The sequence below is a fragment of the Moschus berezovskii genome, chromosome 14, assembly GCF_049115385.1.
Source record: "Moschus berezovskii isolate FMDL1 chromosome 14, NW_MosBer_1.0, whole genome shotgun sequence".
NCBI classification, from domain to species: Eukaryota; Metazoa; Chordata; class Mammalia; order Artiodactyla; family Moschidae; genus Moschus; species Moschus berezovskii.
In genome coordinates, this window is record NC_142473.1 from 82,868,989 (window position 1) to 82,885,152 (window position 16,164).

The 16,164-nt window shown below is 38.5% G+C and overlaps 1 protein-coding gene and 2 pseudogenes across 1 annotated transcript; all 3 read left to right on the forward strand.

Moving 5' to 3' along the window:
* The first annotated feature begins 256 nt into the window (after window positions 1-256).
* Window positions 257-1,180, forward strand: LOC129537482 (olfactory receptor 8J3-like). Its single transcript, XM_055396875.2, has one exon. The coding sequence runs from the start codon at window positions 257-259 to the stop codon at window positions 1,178-1,180; it is 924 nt and encodes a 307-aa protein (XP_055252850.2).
* Window positions 1,181-8,359: 7,179 nt separating this feature from the next.
* LOC129537483 (olfactory receptor 8J3-like) lies at window positions 8,360-9,303 on the forward strand (annotated as a pseudogene).
* Window positions 9,304-14,744: 5,441 nt separating this feature from the next.
* LOC129537480 (olfactory receptor 8J3-like) lies at window positions 14,745-15,661 on the forward strand (annotated as a pseudogene).
* The last annotated feature ends 503 nt before the right edge of the window (window positions 15,662-16,164 follow it).

The following is a 16,164-nucleotide window of genomic DNA, read 5'->3' on the forward strand; positions in this document are numbered from 1 at the left end:
TAAAATTCAGTGGATTGGATATTTGAAATATTCATAAAGTTGGATTATCTATTTAATTTGCCACACTTGAATATTCTCTTTAATAGATGATTTCAAGTTTGATTTAATAGACCTAGAAACATGAGTTCAATAAATTCTTTGAGGAAATCTCATCCAAGGGATGCTTTTGCCATCTATTGACAGTCCTAGAAGATAATTCCTTAATTTCTAACCAAGTCTATTTTTCTTCTATATAGATGACTTTCCAAACTCATACATGGCTAATGGAAATTTCACCCGAGTCACTGAGTTTATTCTCACAGTAGTTTCAGAATGTCTGGACCTCCAGATCCCACTCTTCTTTGTCTTCCTGGTCATCTATGGACTGACCGTAACAGGGAACCTAAGCATCATCACCATCACCAGTGTGGACTCTCGGCTTCAGACCCCCATGTATTTCTTCCTCAGGCACTTGGCCATCATCAATCTTGGCAATTCAACTGTCATTGCCCCTAAAATGCTGACCAACTTTTTAGCAAACAAGCATACGACCTCTTACTATGAATGTGCCACTCAACTAGGCGGGTTCTTGGTTTTCATCGTAGCTGAAATCTTCCTGTTGGCTGTGATGGCCTATGATCGCTATGTGGCCATTTGTAACCCCCTGCTCTACACGGCAGTGATGTCTCGGCAGGTGTGCTTTCTGCTAGTTTCCCTCACATACCTCTATAGCTTTTCCACAGCTGTTGTAGTTTCATGCTGTGTATTTTCTGTGTCCTACTGCTCTTCCAATGTAATCAATCATTTTTACTGTGATACTGTCCCCCTGTTAGCATTGTCCTGCTCCGATACTTCCTTTCCAGAAACAGTGGTGTTCATATCTGCATCTACGAACTTGATGTTTTCCATAACTGTAGTTGTGGCATCTTATTTCAACATCATTTTGTCCATTCTAAGGATACGTTCATCAGAAGGGAGGAAAAGACCCTTCTCCACATGCGCTTCACATATGACAGCTGTGTCAGTCTTCTATGAAACTCTGCTTTTCATGTATTTACAGCCTCGAAATAGCCATTCACTGGATACTGATAAAATGGCCTCCGTGTTTTACACTCTGGTGATTCCCATGCTGAACCCCATGATCTACAGCCTAAGGAACAAGGACGTGAAGGCTGCCTTGAGGAAATTTCTGACCAATTAGTAATGTAGTGTTAGAACTCTGTAGGTCACTGAAGCGATGGTTAAGATAGGCTGCCACTGTGTGGAATATAGTTTGAACAACTTTAGAAGCTAAAAGAATGAATGATTTTCCCATTTTACAATTTCTGTTTGGAGAAAAGGTCTAGTCCTCATCTTTCAAACAGAAATCTTGAATACAAGCCCTTTTTTCTAATCTAAAAACTGAAAAATATGAGACAACAACCACAGAAATTTTGGGGATAAATTGGAAAAGCAGATAGTGAAAGTCAGATTCATATTATTTGTACAAAATCCATGCAATTCACTGGTCTCGAGGCACGTAGGTGTGGAGATTTCAGTATCCCAGGAAAGAGTGTGTGTGTTTGTGCATGCGTATACTCAGTCATGTCTGACGCTTTGAGACCCCATGGACTGTAGCCCACCAGGCTCCTCTGTCCATTGAATTTTCCAGGCAAGAATATTCAAATGGGTTACCATCTCTTCCTCCAGCAGGTCTTCCTGACCCAGGGATAAAACACACATCTCCTGAGTCTCCTGCAGGTGGATTCTTTTTTTTTTTTTTGAATTTATTTATTTCAATTACCCAGGAATCCCAGACAAGGCTAAAAATATAAAGTAATATTTATGTAACCATTCATGAGACAGAGTTTGTAATTTGACACAACCTTGTTATTTTTTCTCTAAAATGAAAAAAAAAGAACAAATAAAATCAGCTCTTTAAGACTATAACAATATTTAGAAATCTTCACAGTATGATGTCCCCATGTCCCACACAGACTCCACCCTGAACATCAATGCTTTCAAGAAAATTAGTGTAATCCTTGCAGTGACAACAGAGAGTGATTCTGTGTTCTCCTGCTCCCTTCTCAGGCTTCAAGTGTCAGTCTCTGTACCTTGGGTTGGGATGTTTTCAGCTTTATGCCCCTCCTACCCACTCCATCTTCTTCTTTTTTTTTTTTTTCCCACTTCATCTTCTTCATCTCAATCCATTTTGTACACATGGAACTGTTTGGTGGGAGAGACTGTTCTGCCCTTGTCAGTGGTAGCAAAACTCTTCTTTGTCAAAGTGCTAAACAGAAAAATCAAAAAATAAAACTTCTCAAATAAAATTTGAAAAAGTAATTTTATCTATCACACATAAAAATTCTTAAAATCAATGAAAAGAAAAATCTCAATTAAAATGAACAAAATTTAGACATTTAAGATGGAGATATATGAATGAACAAGTATATAGAAAAGTGTTCAGTATTATTAATCATCAAGTAAATGAAAATCAAACTCACAATATTATTTTTTATCCTAGTTTCAATTTATATATATATATATATTTTTTTTAATTTTGCCTTCAAATATTGGCAAGTATGTGGGGGAAAGTGTGAATTCTTATACATGGTTTTAGGTAATGAAAATACAACAATTAGCTTAGAAATCTACAGTTTGCTATAAAGTTAAATACATAGTTATCTATGTTCCAGTAATTTCCCTCATAGGTCTATTACTAGGAAAATTAATACATCTGTACACATGCATGTTAAGTCAATTTAGTTGCACCTGACTCTTTGTGACACTATGGACTCCTCTGTCCATGGAATTCACTAGGCAAGAATACTGGAGCAGGTTGCATGCCCTCTTCCAGAGGATCTTTCCAACCCAGGGATGGAAACTGCATCTCATCTCTTATGTCTCCTTCATTGGCAGGCGGGTTCATTACCCCCTGCGAAGCCCCACATATATGCACACATATAGTTATGTACGGGCTTCCCTGGTGGCTCAGAGGTTAAAGAATCTGCCTCCAATGCGGTAGACCCGGGTTCGATCCCTGAGTCGGGAAGATCCCCTGGAGAAGGAAACGGTAACCCACTCCAGTATTCTTGCCTGGAGAATCCCATGGACAGAGAAGCCTGGTAAGCTACAGTCCATGGGGTCGCAAAGAGTCGGACACGACTGAGCGACTGAACTGAACTGATAGTTATGTAGGAGTGTTAACACTAGACTTATTACAACAAGCCAAAATTCAAATACCATCAATAAGAGGACGGTTAAACATGGGATATATGCATTCAGTCAATTATTATGTATCTGTATAAATGCAGCACAGACAAATTTCAATATCACTATGCTGAGTGAAAGACTGCTTATTTGAGACTGTTTATTGTGTGATTCCACTTATATGAAATTCAGAAACAGGGAAAATAAGCTTACAGCAGCAGTAGGTGGAAGCTGGAGGATGTTGTTCAGCATTATAATGGGAGTAGCCTAGGGTGTAGGATTTTTGGGGGGCATTTAAAGTATCAGGGACCATTTCTGGTGTTGATAATGTTCTATACCTTGATTTAGGTATTAGGAACAAATGGCGCATTTACTGAAGCATACGTTTTCACATTTCAGATCCGTCTCTAACTATGTATGAACCCCCTCAATTCTGCATGAGGGAGTAATAGAGGATGAGATCATGGGTAAGCGTTATGAGAGGGAGTACATTGTCTTCTGTTATGTTTCAATGTCTATGAAGTCGTGCTGGACGTTATGAGAGGGAGTACATTGTCTTCTGTTATGTTTCAATGTCTATGAAGTCGTGCTGGACGTTATGAGAGGGAGTACATTGTCTTCTGTTATGTTTCAATGTCTATGAAGTCGTGCTGGACGTTATGAGAGGGAGTACATTGTCTTCTGTTATGTTTCAATGTCTATGAAGTCGTGCTGGACGTTATGAGAGGGAGTACATTGTCTTCTGTTATGTTTCAATGTCTATGAAGTCGTGCTGGACGTTATGAGAGGGAGTACATTGTCTTCTGTTATGTTTCAATGTCTATGAAGTCGTGCTGGACGTTATGAGAGGGAGTACATTGTCTTCTGTTATGTTTCAATGTCTATGAAGTCGTGCTGGACGTTATGAGAGGGAGTACATTGTCTTCTGTTATGTTTCAATGTCTATGAAGTCGTGCTGGACGTTATGAGAGGGAGTACATTGTCTTCTGTTATGTTTCAATGTCTATGAAGTCGTGCTGGACATTATGCAAGAATGATGAGATGGCTCAGAACACACTGCCATTTAGACTATTATTATTGTACCTGAAACCCCAATACTTTGGCCACCTCATGCGACGAGTTGACTCACTGGAAAAGACTCTGATGCTGGGAGGGATTGGGGGCGGGAGGAGAAGGGGACGACGGAGAATGAGATGGCTGGATGGCATCACCGACTCGATGGACATGAGTTTGAGTGAACTCCGGGAGTTGGTGATGGACAGGGAGGCCTGGCGTGCTGTGATTCATGGGGTCGCGGAGAGTCGGACATGACTGAGCGACTGAACTGGCTGACTGACTGACTGATTGTACTGCAAGAATTATGTGTTTGTTATATTTAAGGCCAATGTATGTATATCACTCAAAGATGAGGTTTTAATTTCAAATCTTCTAGTCACCAATTACATGTTTTTGATCAAATGATGTAGTCTGTCTTAGCTCAGTGTCCTCTGGATGTGGGGATAGTAATATCTATATCATACAGGTCAAATGATATATTCTTAACACAGGGCCCACTACTTATTTTACTGGAAAAACAAATTTAAAAAACAACAACAACAACAAAAACTCTATGCCGTGATGATGATTCCTTTACAGTTTTATCACTTTTTGAACTGTTCCAGTTTTGCTTAAATAGAGTAATGTTTTTATTGTTACTTAAATCACTGACCCTGTGAGTAAGTACTTTATGGCATGTAGGTCTCCGTGGAAATCTATAGATCATTTATGCTGCTTTTTTTCTTTCCTTAAATTATTCCTTACAACAGTTACCATAGAGAATATGCAAAATATCCTGGAGAATTAGTAGGCACCACAGGCAATTTCTCTTTCAAATCTCTCAGATGATTTAAATTACATACTACTTCCTCAGGGACATTACAAAGACAGAGGAAAAGCATATATTCTCCCTACCCAAAGAAATACCAGGAGAACACAAGAGCAGAAAATCCAGTTCTTCATAAAGGTGAGCACAGAGAAAATATTGATTTTGATAATAACTCTGGTATTGGTAATTTCCCTTGATCCTTAAATTCTGACTGAGGACACTGTCATGGTGACTGCCTGCTTATTCTTTACAAAAATGTCATTATTTCTTTTGCTAACTGGTTTCCCTGGAATAGGATGGTAGTTTTAAAGGCATTACTCATATGACTTGACTACATACCATATATCCTTCGATTTGTGAAAGTCAAAAGCTGTATGTGGATATTGCAAGTGAAGAACAAGTTACAGGTACTTGAAAATAATCATCACCAATTTAAGAGAATCCATTTATGTTAGGATTTCCAGATAAAATGCAGGCTGTTCAGTGGCATTTGAATTTCAGATCAATAACAAATATTTGTTTGTTATAAATATACCCAATGTCGTATTTGAAAAATAATAATTTAAACTACGTATTATTCATGAAACATTGTATATACCTAAAATAATTTTATTTATTTTAAAATTGACTGTGAAGTGAAGTGAAAGTTGCTCAGTCATGTCCAGCTGTTTGTGACCCTATGGACTATGAAGTCCATGGAATTCTCCAGGCCAGAATATTGTGGGTATAACGGAGTGAGTAGCTGTTCCCTTCTCCAGGGGATCTTCCCAACCCAGGGGTTGAACCCAGGTCTCTCACATTGCAGGGGAATTCTCTACCAGCTGAACCACCAGGGAAACCCCAAAATAATTTTAATATATGGATATGCATATCCTTCAGTATGAAAATAACTCCTATGCATAAACTTGGATAATTTTTACTTGTTTGTTTTTCTTGCTGCTTTCTTAGCACTTGTTTGTTTGTTTTTCAGAAAAGATTTTACAAACTTAGTGAGTAGACTGGTAAAAAACTACAATGATTTATTAAGAGTTATGAGAAAGTCATGAACCCCTCATAAGTCCTAACTGCTATCACCAGGACTGAATATTGAAAAATCAGTCATCCCATTGCATGCTTTTTGTATTCTGTCTACTGTAAATATTAGTCCTCAATAGAAGGATATAAAATGCTGCACTAGGATCTTAAAAAATGACCAGAGATACCTTTTCCCAAATAAGAAGAATCAGCAGGGTATCCCTATCTATTTAAGATACTGAAGCAGTTCTTTTGGATAAATAACCAGAAGTTGTAAGTTGACTCACGCGGGGAATTTCTAATCAACAAATATAGTTTCATTTACATAAGACTGAATAAGATTTAGAGAGCCACTGTAAAATCAGTTCAGTTCAGTTCAGTCCCTCAGTCGTGTCCGACTCTCCGCGACCCCATGAATCACAGCACGCCAGGCCTCCCTGTCCATCACCAACTCCCGAAGTACACTCAAACTCATGTCCACAGAGTTGGTGATACCATCCAGCCATCTCATGCTTGGTCGTCCCCTTCTCCTCCTGCCCCCAACCTTTCCCAGCATCAGAGTCTTTTCCAGTGAGTCAACTCGTCGCATGAGGTGGCCAAAGTATTGGAGTTTCAGCCTTAGCATCAGTCCTTCCAGTGAACACCCAGGATTGATCTCCTTTAGAATGGGCAATATAGTACCTGTAATTAATAATACTGTACAATTGACCCATACATCATTTATTGGGGCAGATCATATGCTGCATATTCTTAAAGCAGAAAATTAAAATCAAAATTAAAGAATGGGCAAGGTAAAAGACTCTGGGATTTAAGAAGGAGACGATAACTGACATTGAACGTGGAGGCGCCTCAGTGAGCGTTAGAATAACCCCAGCACAGCTGGAGACGGCAGAGTCGTAGGACTGACACCAGAAATCTGAATTCCTCTGCTTAATCCAGTGTGTCTCTCTTTGTACAATGAAACCCATGACAGCAGACCAGGCAACACCTGGTCCTTCTCTGTGCGCGAGGAAGGAGCCTGAAAGCAGTGGGACTCGGTAGAGAAGCAGCCGTTTCCTTCTCCGCGGGAACTTCTGGGGATCGAACCTGGGTCTCCCGCCCGGCAGGCAGATTCTTTCCCACCTGGGCCACCGCGGAAGCCCAGAGAAACGGCTGCTGCTGCTAAGTCGCTTCAGTCGTGTCCGACTCTGTGCGACCCCATAGACGGAAGCCCACCAGGCTCCCCTGTCCCTGGGATTCTCTAGGCAAGAACACTGGAGTGGGTTGCCATTTCCTTCTCCAATGTGTGAAAGTGGAAAGTGAAAAGTGAAGTCGCTCAGTCGTGTCCGACTCTCAGCGACCCCATGGACTGAAGCCCACCAGGCTCCTCCATCCATGGGGTTTTCTAGGCAATAGTACTGGAGTGGTTTGCCATTGCCTTCTCCAAAAACACTGTCTAGGAAAGAGGAATAGAACTGGCTCAGCAACCTTCACTATTGCCTTTCTTTCTCAACCCCACTCCTTGGATTGGACTAGATTCCTGGTTTGATAAGAGAAAATAACAGCTAAGAATAAAAGGTTTATGTTCTAGGTTGTGTGCTCTTAGTTCAACAGGTACTTTTGAATGTCAGTAGGGAAACAGAAAGACAGATGAAAATTTAGAGTTCAAAAAGCCTGGTCCGATGTGATAAGAATAGAAAAAATAGTATGTTTCTGATTGTAGAATGCGTTGAAAACAAGGCTAAAACTTTTTTTTTGTATTTATGTTTTATTTTTTAACATTTATTTTAATTGGAAGCTAATTACTTTACATTATTGTATTGGTTTTGCTTTTTTCAATTATTCTAAAAATATCTCAAATTACATGCTACACAAAAGTTGTGATGCCTGCTATCTGCCTGTCAGCTAATATGAAACATGACATGGAGACCAGAAGGATACAATAGTCCATGACAGTGTTAATGCAAGCTTGACCACAGGAGGTGAGTGAGGGGATGCTTAGGATGACAAATATCATCAAAATTGGCAAAAAATAAAAAAAAAAATACAATGTGGAACTCTAACAGAGAAAATTAGAGGATGGATACAATGTTTGTGCTTTTCAGTGGTTGCTTTTTAACATTGTTTTTTTTTTTCCATTGAGGAATAATATATAAGCTGGAGTACAATAGATTTCAGCAGAAGTAGAGGAGCTGATGTAATTTGGAAACATGATTTCATGAAACCCCAGGAACTGCCCTTATCATCTAATGACAATCTATGAAAATAATTACTTGGAAGTTTGTAAACACATTTTATTTTCTTCCCCAAATAGATTAATTTCCAAACTGTTACATGGCTAATGGAAATTTCACCCGAGTCACTGAGTTTATTCTCACAGGAGTCGCAGAACGTCCGGACCTCCAGATCCCACTCTTCTTTGTCTTCCTGGTCATCTATGGACTGACCGTAACAGGGAACCTAAGCATCATCACCCTCACCAGTGTGGACTCTCGGCTTCAGACCCCCATGTATTTCTTCCTCAGGCACTTGGCCATCACCAATCTTGGCAATTCAACTGTCATTGCCCCTAAAATGCTGGTCAACTTTTTAGTAAAGAAACACACCACCTCCTACTATGAATGTGCCATTCAGCTAGGCGGGTTCTTGGTTTTCATCGTAGCTGAAATCTTCCTGTTGGCTGTGATGGCCTATGACCGCTATGTGGCCATTTGTAACCCCCTGCTCTACACGACGGTGGTATCTCGACAGGTCTGCTTTCTGTTAGTTTCTCTCACATACCTCTATAGCTTTTCCACATCGATTGTGACTTCCTTTTCTGTATTCTCAATGGTTTATTGCTCTTTCAATGTAATCAATCATTTTTATTGTGATATTGTCCCTCTGTTAGCATTGTCCTGCTCCGATACTTCCTTTCCAGAAACAGTGGTGTTCATATCTGCATCTACGAACTTGATGTTTTCCATAACTGTAGTTGTGGCATCTTATTTCAACATCATTTTGTCCATTCTAAGGATACGTTCATCAGAAGGGAGGAAAAGAGCCTTCTCCACATGCGCTTCACATATGACAGCTGTGTCAGTCTTCTATGGAACTCTGCTTTTCATGTATTTACAGCCTCGAAATAACCATTCATTAGAAACCGATAAAATGGCTTCAGTGTTTTATACACTGGTGATTCCCATGCTGAACCCCATGATCTACAGCCTGAGGAACAAGGATGTGAAGGCTGCCTTGAAGAGATTTCTGACAAATTCGTGCTGTTGATTTCTTTTTGAACTCTGTAGGTCAATGAAGAGATGGTTAAGGTAGGCTGCCATTGTGTGGAGGAGATTCGTACAGAATAGAAGCCAAAGGAACAGGTTATTTTCCCATTTTGCAATTTCTGTTTTGAGGAAAGGTCCTAGTTTTCACCATTCAAATAGAAATCTTGAATACAACCCAGGTTTTCTGATCTAAAGAATAAAAATGTTTGAATCAATAGTCACAGAATTTGGGGGCTGAATTGAAGAGAAAAAAGAGCCAATGAAAGTCAGATTCTTATTCTTTGTATGAATTTTCCAGTTCACTTATCCTGATGCATGTGGCTATGGGGGACAATTCCAGTACCACAGACAAGGCTAAAATATGAGCTAGTATTTATGAAATCACTCATGAAGCAGAGTCTGTAGTTTAATGCAAACCTTGTTAATTAAAAAAAAGAAAAAGAGCAAATAAAATCAACTCACTTAACAAGATGACAATACTCGGATATCTTCAGAGCAGAGTGTCACCATGTCCAAAACAGACTGCAGATTTCCTAACACACTAGTACATTCAATGCAACAAAATTAGAGTAATGTTTAAAGTGACAGGGCTTCCCTGATGGGTCAGATGGTAAAGAATCTGTCTGCAACATGAGAGATCTGAGTTTGATCCCGGGGTTGGGAAGATCCCCTGGAGGAGGGCAGGGCAATCCACTCCAGTATTTTGGGGGCTTCCCTGGTGTCTCAGAGGGTAAAGCATCTGCCTGCAATGCGGGAGACCCGGGTTCGATCTCTGGGTCAGGAACATCCCCTGGAGAAGGAAATGGCACCCCACTCCAGTCCTCTTGCCTGGAGAATCCCATGGACATAGGAGCCTCATAGGCTACCGTCCATGGGATCACAAAGAGTTGGACACGACTGAGTGACTTCACTTTCTTTTCTTTCTTTCTTTTGAAGTGATAGCAGAGAGAGATTCTCAGTTTTCCTGCTTCCTTTCCTGTCTTCAGAATGTTCCTCTCTGTGCCTTACCTCGCAGTTTTATCCGTTTTATGGCCTCTCCTAGCGACTTCATCGCCTGCATTCCACACTGCTTTGCCTGGAACTTTTTGGAGGGAGAGGGTTTTCCACCCTTCCTATTGATTGCACAACTCTGCCTTGTATCAATGTAGCAACTTGAGACAGAACTAAACAGAAACATCAGAAGCAAGAGAGTCTAGGGAAAAAAATCTGAAAAGGTAGTTTTATCTAGCAAAATTTTAGTATTTAAAAAATCAATAAAAAGAAGAAAACAATTAAAATGGGCAAATTTTAGAACTGCAAGAGGTGGGTATATGAATAACCAAGTACATAGAAAAGTGTCCACTTTGACTAGCCACCAAGAAAATGAAAATTCAATGCTCAATGAGATTATTTTATCCCAATTCCATTTATAAGTTATTCTTAAAATGTCTGCATCAAATATTGGCAAGGAGATGGGGCAAATAGAATTCTGATACATGGCTTTTGGTAATGTAAAATGTTACCATGAGCTCAGAAAGTTAGCAGGTTCTTATAAAGTTAAAAATGCAGATGTTTATGTTACAGTAATTCCCTCTTAGATCTATAACTAGTAAAAAATAATACATATATACACACATATGCTTGTATAAGGGTGTTTATACAAGATATTTTATAATAAACGGAAACTCAAATATCTATTGGTAAGAGAACAAGTAAGATGGGATATATTCATGCAGAGGACTATATGCATCTATATAAAATCAGTACAGCTGAACTTCAAAACAATTAAGCTGAGTGCAAGATACAGACTATTTATTGTGTGGTTTCACTTATGTGAAATTCAGAAACAGGGAAGATGAGATTAGGGATAGAAACCAGAGCAGCATTTGCTCTAGGTGACAGCGTGCTGTTTGGGAAGTTAAGGTCTGAAGAAAATTGCCTTTATGATGGGAGTAGCCAAGAAGCAGGGGGTATAAAGTATCAGGGAAATGTCTGTGGTGTTGAAATGTTATCTTGATTCAGGTATTAGGAACAAATGGCACATTTTCCAAAACTTACCCATTTATACAATTTAACACCATATTTTACTGTATGCAAATTTTCCTCAATTCTAAAGCAAAAGGAATTCATAGAAGAGAAGATAGGTTAAATGTTATGAGAGGGAATGTATTTCCTTATATTAGATTTTATCTTCTATGAGGCTATATGAACATTATGCAAAAATGGGAGATCTCAGCTCTGGAAACACTACGATTTAGACAACTATTATTGCAACACATTGCATTACAATAATTGTTACGTGTTTGTCATGTGAAAAGAAAATGCATGTATATCACTCATTTAAAGACAAGGCTTTAATTTCAAATCTTCTGATTATCAATTACACGTCTCTGGTCAAATCACATAGTTTATCTGAGCTTAGTGTCCTCTGAATCTGGGAATAGTAATATCCACCTCATATAGGTCAAATGGTATATTTTTAATGCAGCGCCTATGACATATTTTTACTGGAATAATAAGCTTAAATAAAAGATTATATGCAACGGTGGTGGTTAATTCGCAGCTTTATCATGACTATCGAAGCTGTCCGGGGTTTGCTGCAATAAAGCCCTTCAGTCTTTCTCATGTTACTCTGATCAGTGATTGTGCCAGTGACTGAGCGCTGTTATGCCATGTGGGTCTCCACGGAGCTGCAAAGATCATCACGCTGCGTTCTTCCTTTCTTTAAATCACTCCTCACACCTTTCCACTAGAGGATAGGCAGGGTGTCCGGGAGGATAGGCAGGCACCCAGGCAATCTTTTTTAAATCTCTCAGAAGAGTTAAGCAAAATCATTTGAATAACTCACATGGTATTAATACTTCCTCAGGGAGCATCATAAAGAGCCACACAAAGCATAAATTCTCCCTACTCAAAGAAAAGTCAGAGAAATTTGAGAGGGGAAAATCCAATTCTTCATTAATGTGAGTAGACAGAAGTTGCTGATTTTGATTATCACCTTGACATCGGTAATTTCCCTTGTCTCTTACACTCTGACTATGAACACTTTTATGGACACTGACAGATATTCTTTAACCACAAAAACTCCACTGTTATTATTCTTTGTTGTTGTTAACTTGTTTCCCTGGAATACTGTGGTAGTGTCAGGGCATTACCTATGAACTGACTAGATATTATATATCTACTTTATTTATGAAAGCTGAAAGTCAGATGTGGATATTGTAAGTGCAGAGGGAGTTAGGTATATCTGAAAAAATCATGATCAATCTAATCTATTAAAATCCAGTAAAGTTAGAATTTCCAGATAAAATATAAGATGTTCAGTTGCATTTAAATTTCACATCAAAGACAAATACTTTTTAGTACCTGTCTCATATAATATCTGAGTTTTCTATAAATATATTCAATGCAATATTTGAAAAACACTTTTAGATATGTATTACCCATGAAACATTTTATACCTGAAAACAATCTTAATATAAGGATATGTATATTCTTCTATATGAGAATCAATTCCCACACATGAACTTGGAGAATTGCTTGCTACTTGGTTTTTTCAGGAATGACGTTACTAACTGATTGAGTAAACTAGTAAATGAATAGAATATTTTTTTAAGAGTTAAGGAGAGACATAGGTGTATAGAACAGTCTTTTGGACTCTGAGGGAGAGGGCAAGGGTGGGATGATTTGGGAGAATGGCATTGAAACATGTATATTATCATATGTGAAACGAATTGCCAGTCCACGTTCGATGCATGTTACAGGATGCTCAGGGCTTGTGTACTGGGATGACCCAGAGGGATGGGATGGGAAGGGAGGTGGGAGGGGTGTTCAGGATGGGGAACACATGTACACCCGGGGCAGATTCTTGTCAATGTATGGCAAAACCAATACAATAATGTAAAGTAATTAGCCTCCAATTAAAAAAAAAAAAAAGAACTGGCTTAAAACTCAACATTCAAAAAACTTAAAAAAAAAAAAAAAGAGTTAAGGAGAAAGCCATGAAACTCAAGTAGTTCCTAACTCTTATTGCCAGGTCTGAAGATTGAAATATCAGTGATATCTTTGCATACTTTTTGTATCCTGTGTGTTCTAATGGTTAGCCCTAAATAGAAGCATATAAATGTTGCATCAGAATGGTCAAAAATGACCAAAGATATCCTTCGCAAAATAAGAAGAATGGGGAGAGTATCACTATGTCTTTAAGATCCTTATAGAAATTCTTTTTGATAAGTACCCAGAAGTTGTAAGATAGGCCATATGAGGAATTACTAATCAACAGATATCAAATTTCAGTAATGGAAGATGAATAAGTTCTAAAGAGGAGCAGCATTGTGCCTATAATTAAGAATGCTAGTCTATTCAACAATAAATTTTTTAATGGAACAGATCTCATATATTCTTAAGGAGAAAATTAAAAATGAATGGGTAGGGTAAAATAATCTAGAAATTTAGAAGAAAATAATAAAAGACAGTGAAAATGAAGATACACTCAATAAACGCTTGACTAATCCTTAGTAGACCTGAAGACTTCAAAACAGTGAGATTGGTAGCAGATGCCTGAATTCCTTTGCCTAATTCAGTGTGTCTCACATTCCACAAGAAAACCCATGATAGCAGACCAGGCAACACCTGATTCTTCTCTGTGAAAGAGGAAAGGGCCTGAAAGCTGAAAGAGATACAGAAGAGAAACAGCGGACAATGTCGACCAGGAAAAAGCAATAGAACTGGCTCCACAAAGCCCAGCATTGCCTTCCGTCCTTAAACCCATTTTTGGATCAGGCTTGTTTCTTGATTTAATAAGACAGAAACTCTGCTGCATCTTAATAAGAAAATAGAACCTAGGAAGAAATGTTTATTTTCTAGGTTGCTCTTTCTTCAGCTTGTAGTTTTGAATATCAGCAGGGACACAGAGGGCAAGAGAAAAAAAAAAATGTAGGGCTGAGTGTAGGCTGAATGATGTATTGAATATGAAGTTAAATCTTTTTTATTTCAATTATTCTAAAAATATATCTCAGATTACAAATTTGACTACTCAAAAAGTATTAAAGACTGTTATTTATCTATCAGCCAAACTGAGAGAATCATGACATGAGATCGAAATGATACAGTTGTCGATGACAGTGCTGATGAAAGCTTGACCTAAGGAAGCAGGAGTGTGTAGAATGGCAGCGTATTACTGAAACTGGCAAATAATAAAATGTGGAACTTAGAGGATAGATACAATATTTGTCATTTAAAGTGGTTCCTTTAAATTTCTTTTTTTTTTTGTAATTTATAAAGTGTATGTAGCCAGCAACACACCAAATTTCAGCAGAAATAAAGGAGCTGATATAATTTAGAATCATGATTCCAGGAAATCTCACCCTAGACATTGTCCATGCATTTTAATGGCAATCCTAGGAAATACAATTTTTAAAAACTCTAACCAGTTCTTCTTTCTTGCTCAAACAGATGACTCTCCAAACTCATACATGGCTAATGAAAATTTCACCCGAGTCACTGAGTTTATTCTCACAGGAGTCTCAGAACGTCCAGACCTCCAGATCCCACTCTTCTTTGTCTTCCTGGTCATCTATGGACTGACCGTTACAGGGAACCTAAGCATCATCACCCTCACCAGTGTGGACTCTCGGCTTCAGACCCCCATGTATTTCTTCCTCAGGCACTTGGCCATCATCAATCTTGGCAATTCAACTGTCATTGCTCCTAAAATGCTGATCAACTTCTTAGTAAAGAAACGCAGCACCTCCTACTATGAATGTGCTGTCCAGCTGGGAGGGTTCTTGGTTTTCATCGTAGCTGAGGTGCTCATGTTAGCTGTGATGGCCTATGACCGCTATGTGGCCATTTGTAACCCCCTGCTCTACATGGCAGTGATGTCTCGGAGGATCTGTCTTCTGCTAGTTTCCCTCACATACCTCTACAGCTTTTGTACATCAATTGTGACTTCATCGTCTGTATTCTGTATGACTTATTGCTCTTCCAATGTAATCAATCATTTTTACTGTGATACCGTCCCTCTGTTAGCATTGTCTTGCTCTGATACTTCAGTTCCAGAAGCAATAATATATATATCCGCATCCACAAATTTGGTGTCTTCCATAATTACTGTTGTAGCATCTTATTTCAACATTGTTCTGTCCATTCTAAGGATACGTTCATCAGAAGGAAGGAAAAGAGCCTTCTCCACATGCGCTTCACATATGACAGCAGTGTCAGTCTTCTATGGAACTCTGCTTTTTATGTATTTGCAGCCTCAAACTAACCATTCTATATGTGCTGCTAAAATGGCTTCAGTGTTCTATACACTGGTGATTCCCATGCTGAACCCCATGATCTACAGCCTGAGGAACAAGGACGTGAAAGCTGCATTGAAGAGATTTATTAGAAATCTATGCTGTTTTTAAAGTCATTCTAGTTTTATAACTTTGTAGATAAATGAAGATAGGCTGCCATTGGTTGGAGAAATCTGAGATTAGATGTCTGGTTTATAGGTTCTTAAGTAATCCTGGAAATTAAATAGGATTCTGTTTCTAGGAAATGGTGATTTAAAAAATAAACCAGCTCTCCTGGAATTCTCAGATAAATACAAAAATGAAGCATATGCACTAACTTTGCTAAGTGTTCAGTTATCTAGATTGAAAGAAATGTTTCCAAGAGTCAGGAGAGATATATTAAGAAATAAGTAAACTAGAACAGAGCAATATCTATAAATGAAACAAGCAAACTGATCTTTCTTATTATTGTGGATATGTGTGGGTATAGTAGATAACTACATCTTGAAGAATTGTTATTAGAGATGGCTAAAATCCTTTTTACTCTTTTTAGCAAAATTATGCCAGTTACCTTTAAAGTAAAACTCCCTACTCTTTCTTAATATTGTTTGTTTGA

Coding starts and splice junctions, on each gene's coding strand:
- LOC129537482 (XM_055396875.2), top strand. CDS start 257: ATGGCTAATGGAAATTTCACCCGAGTCACTGAGTTTATTCTCACAGTA.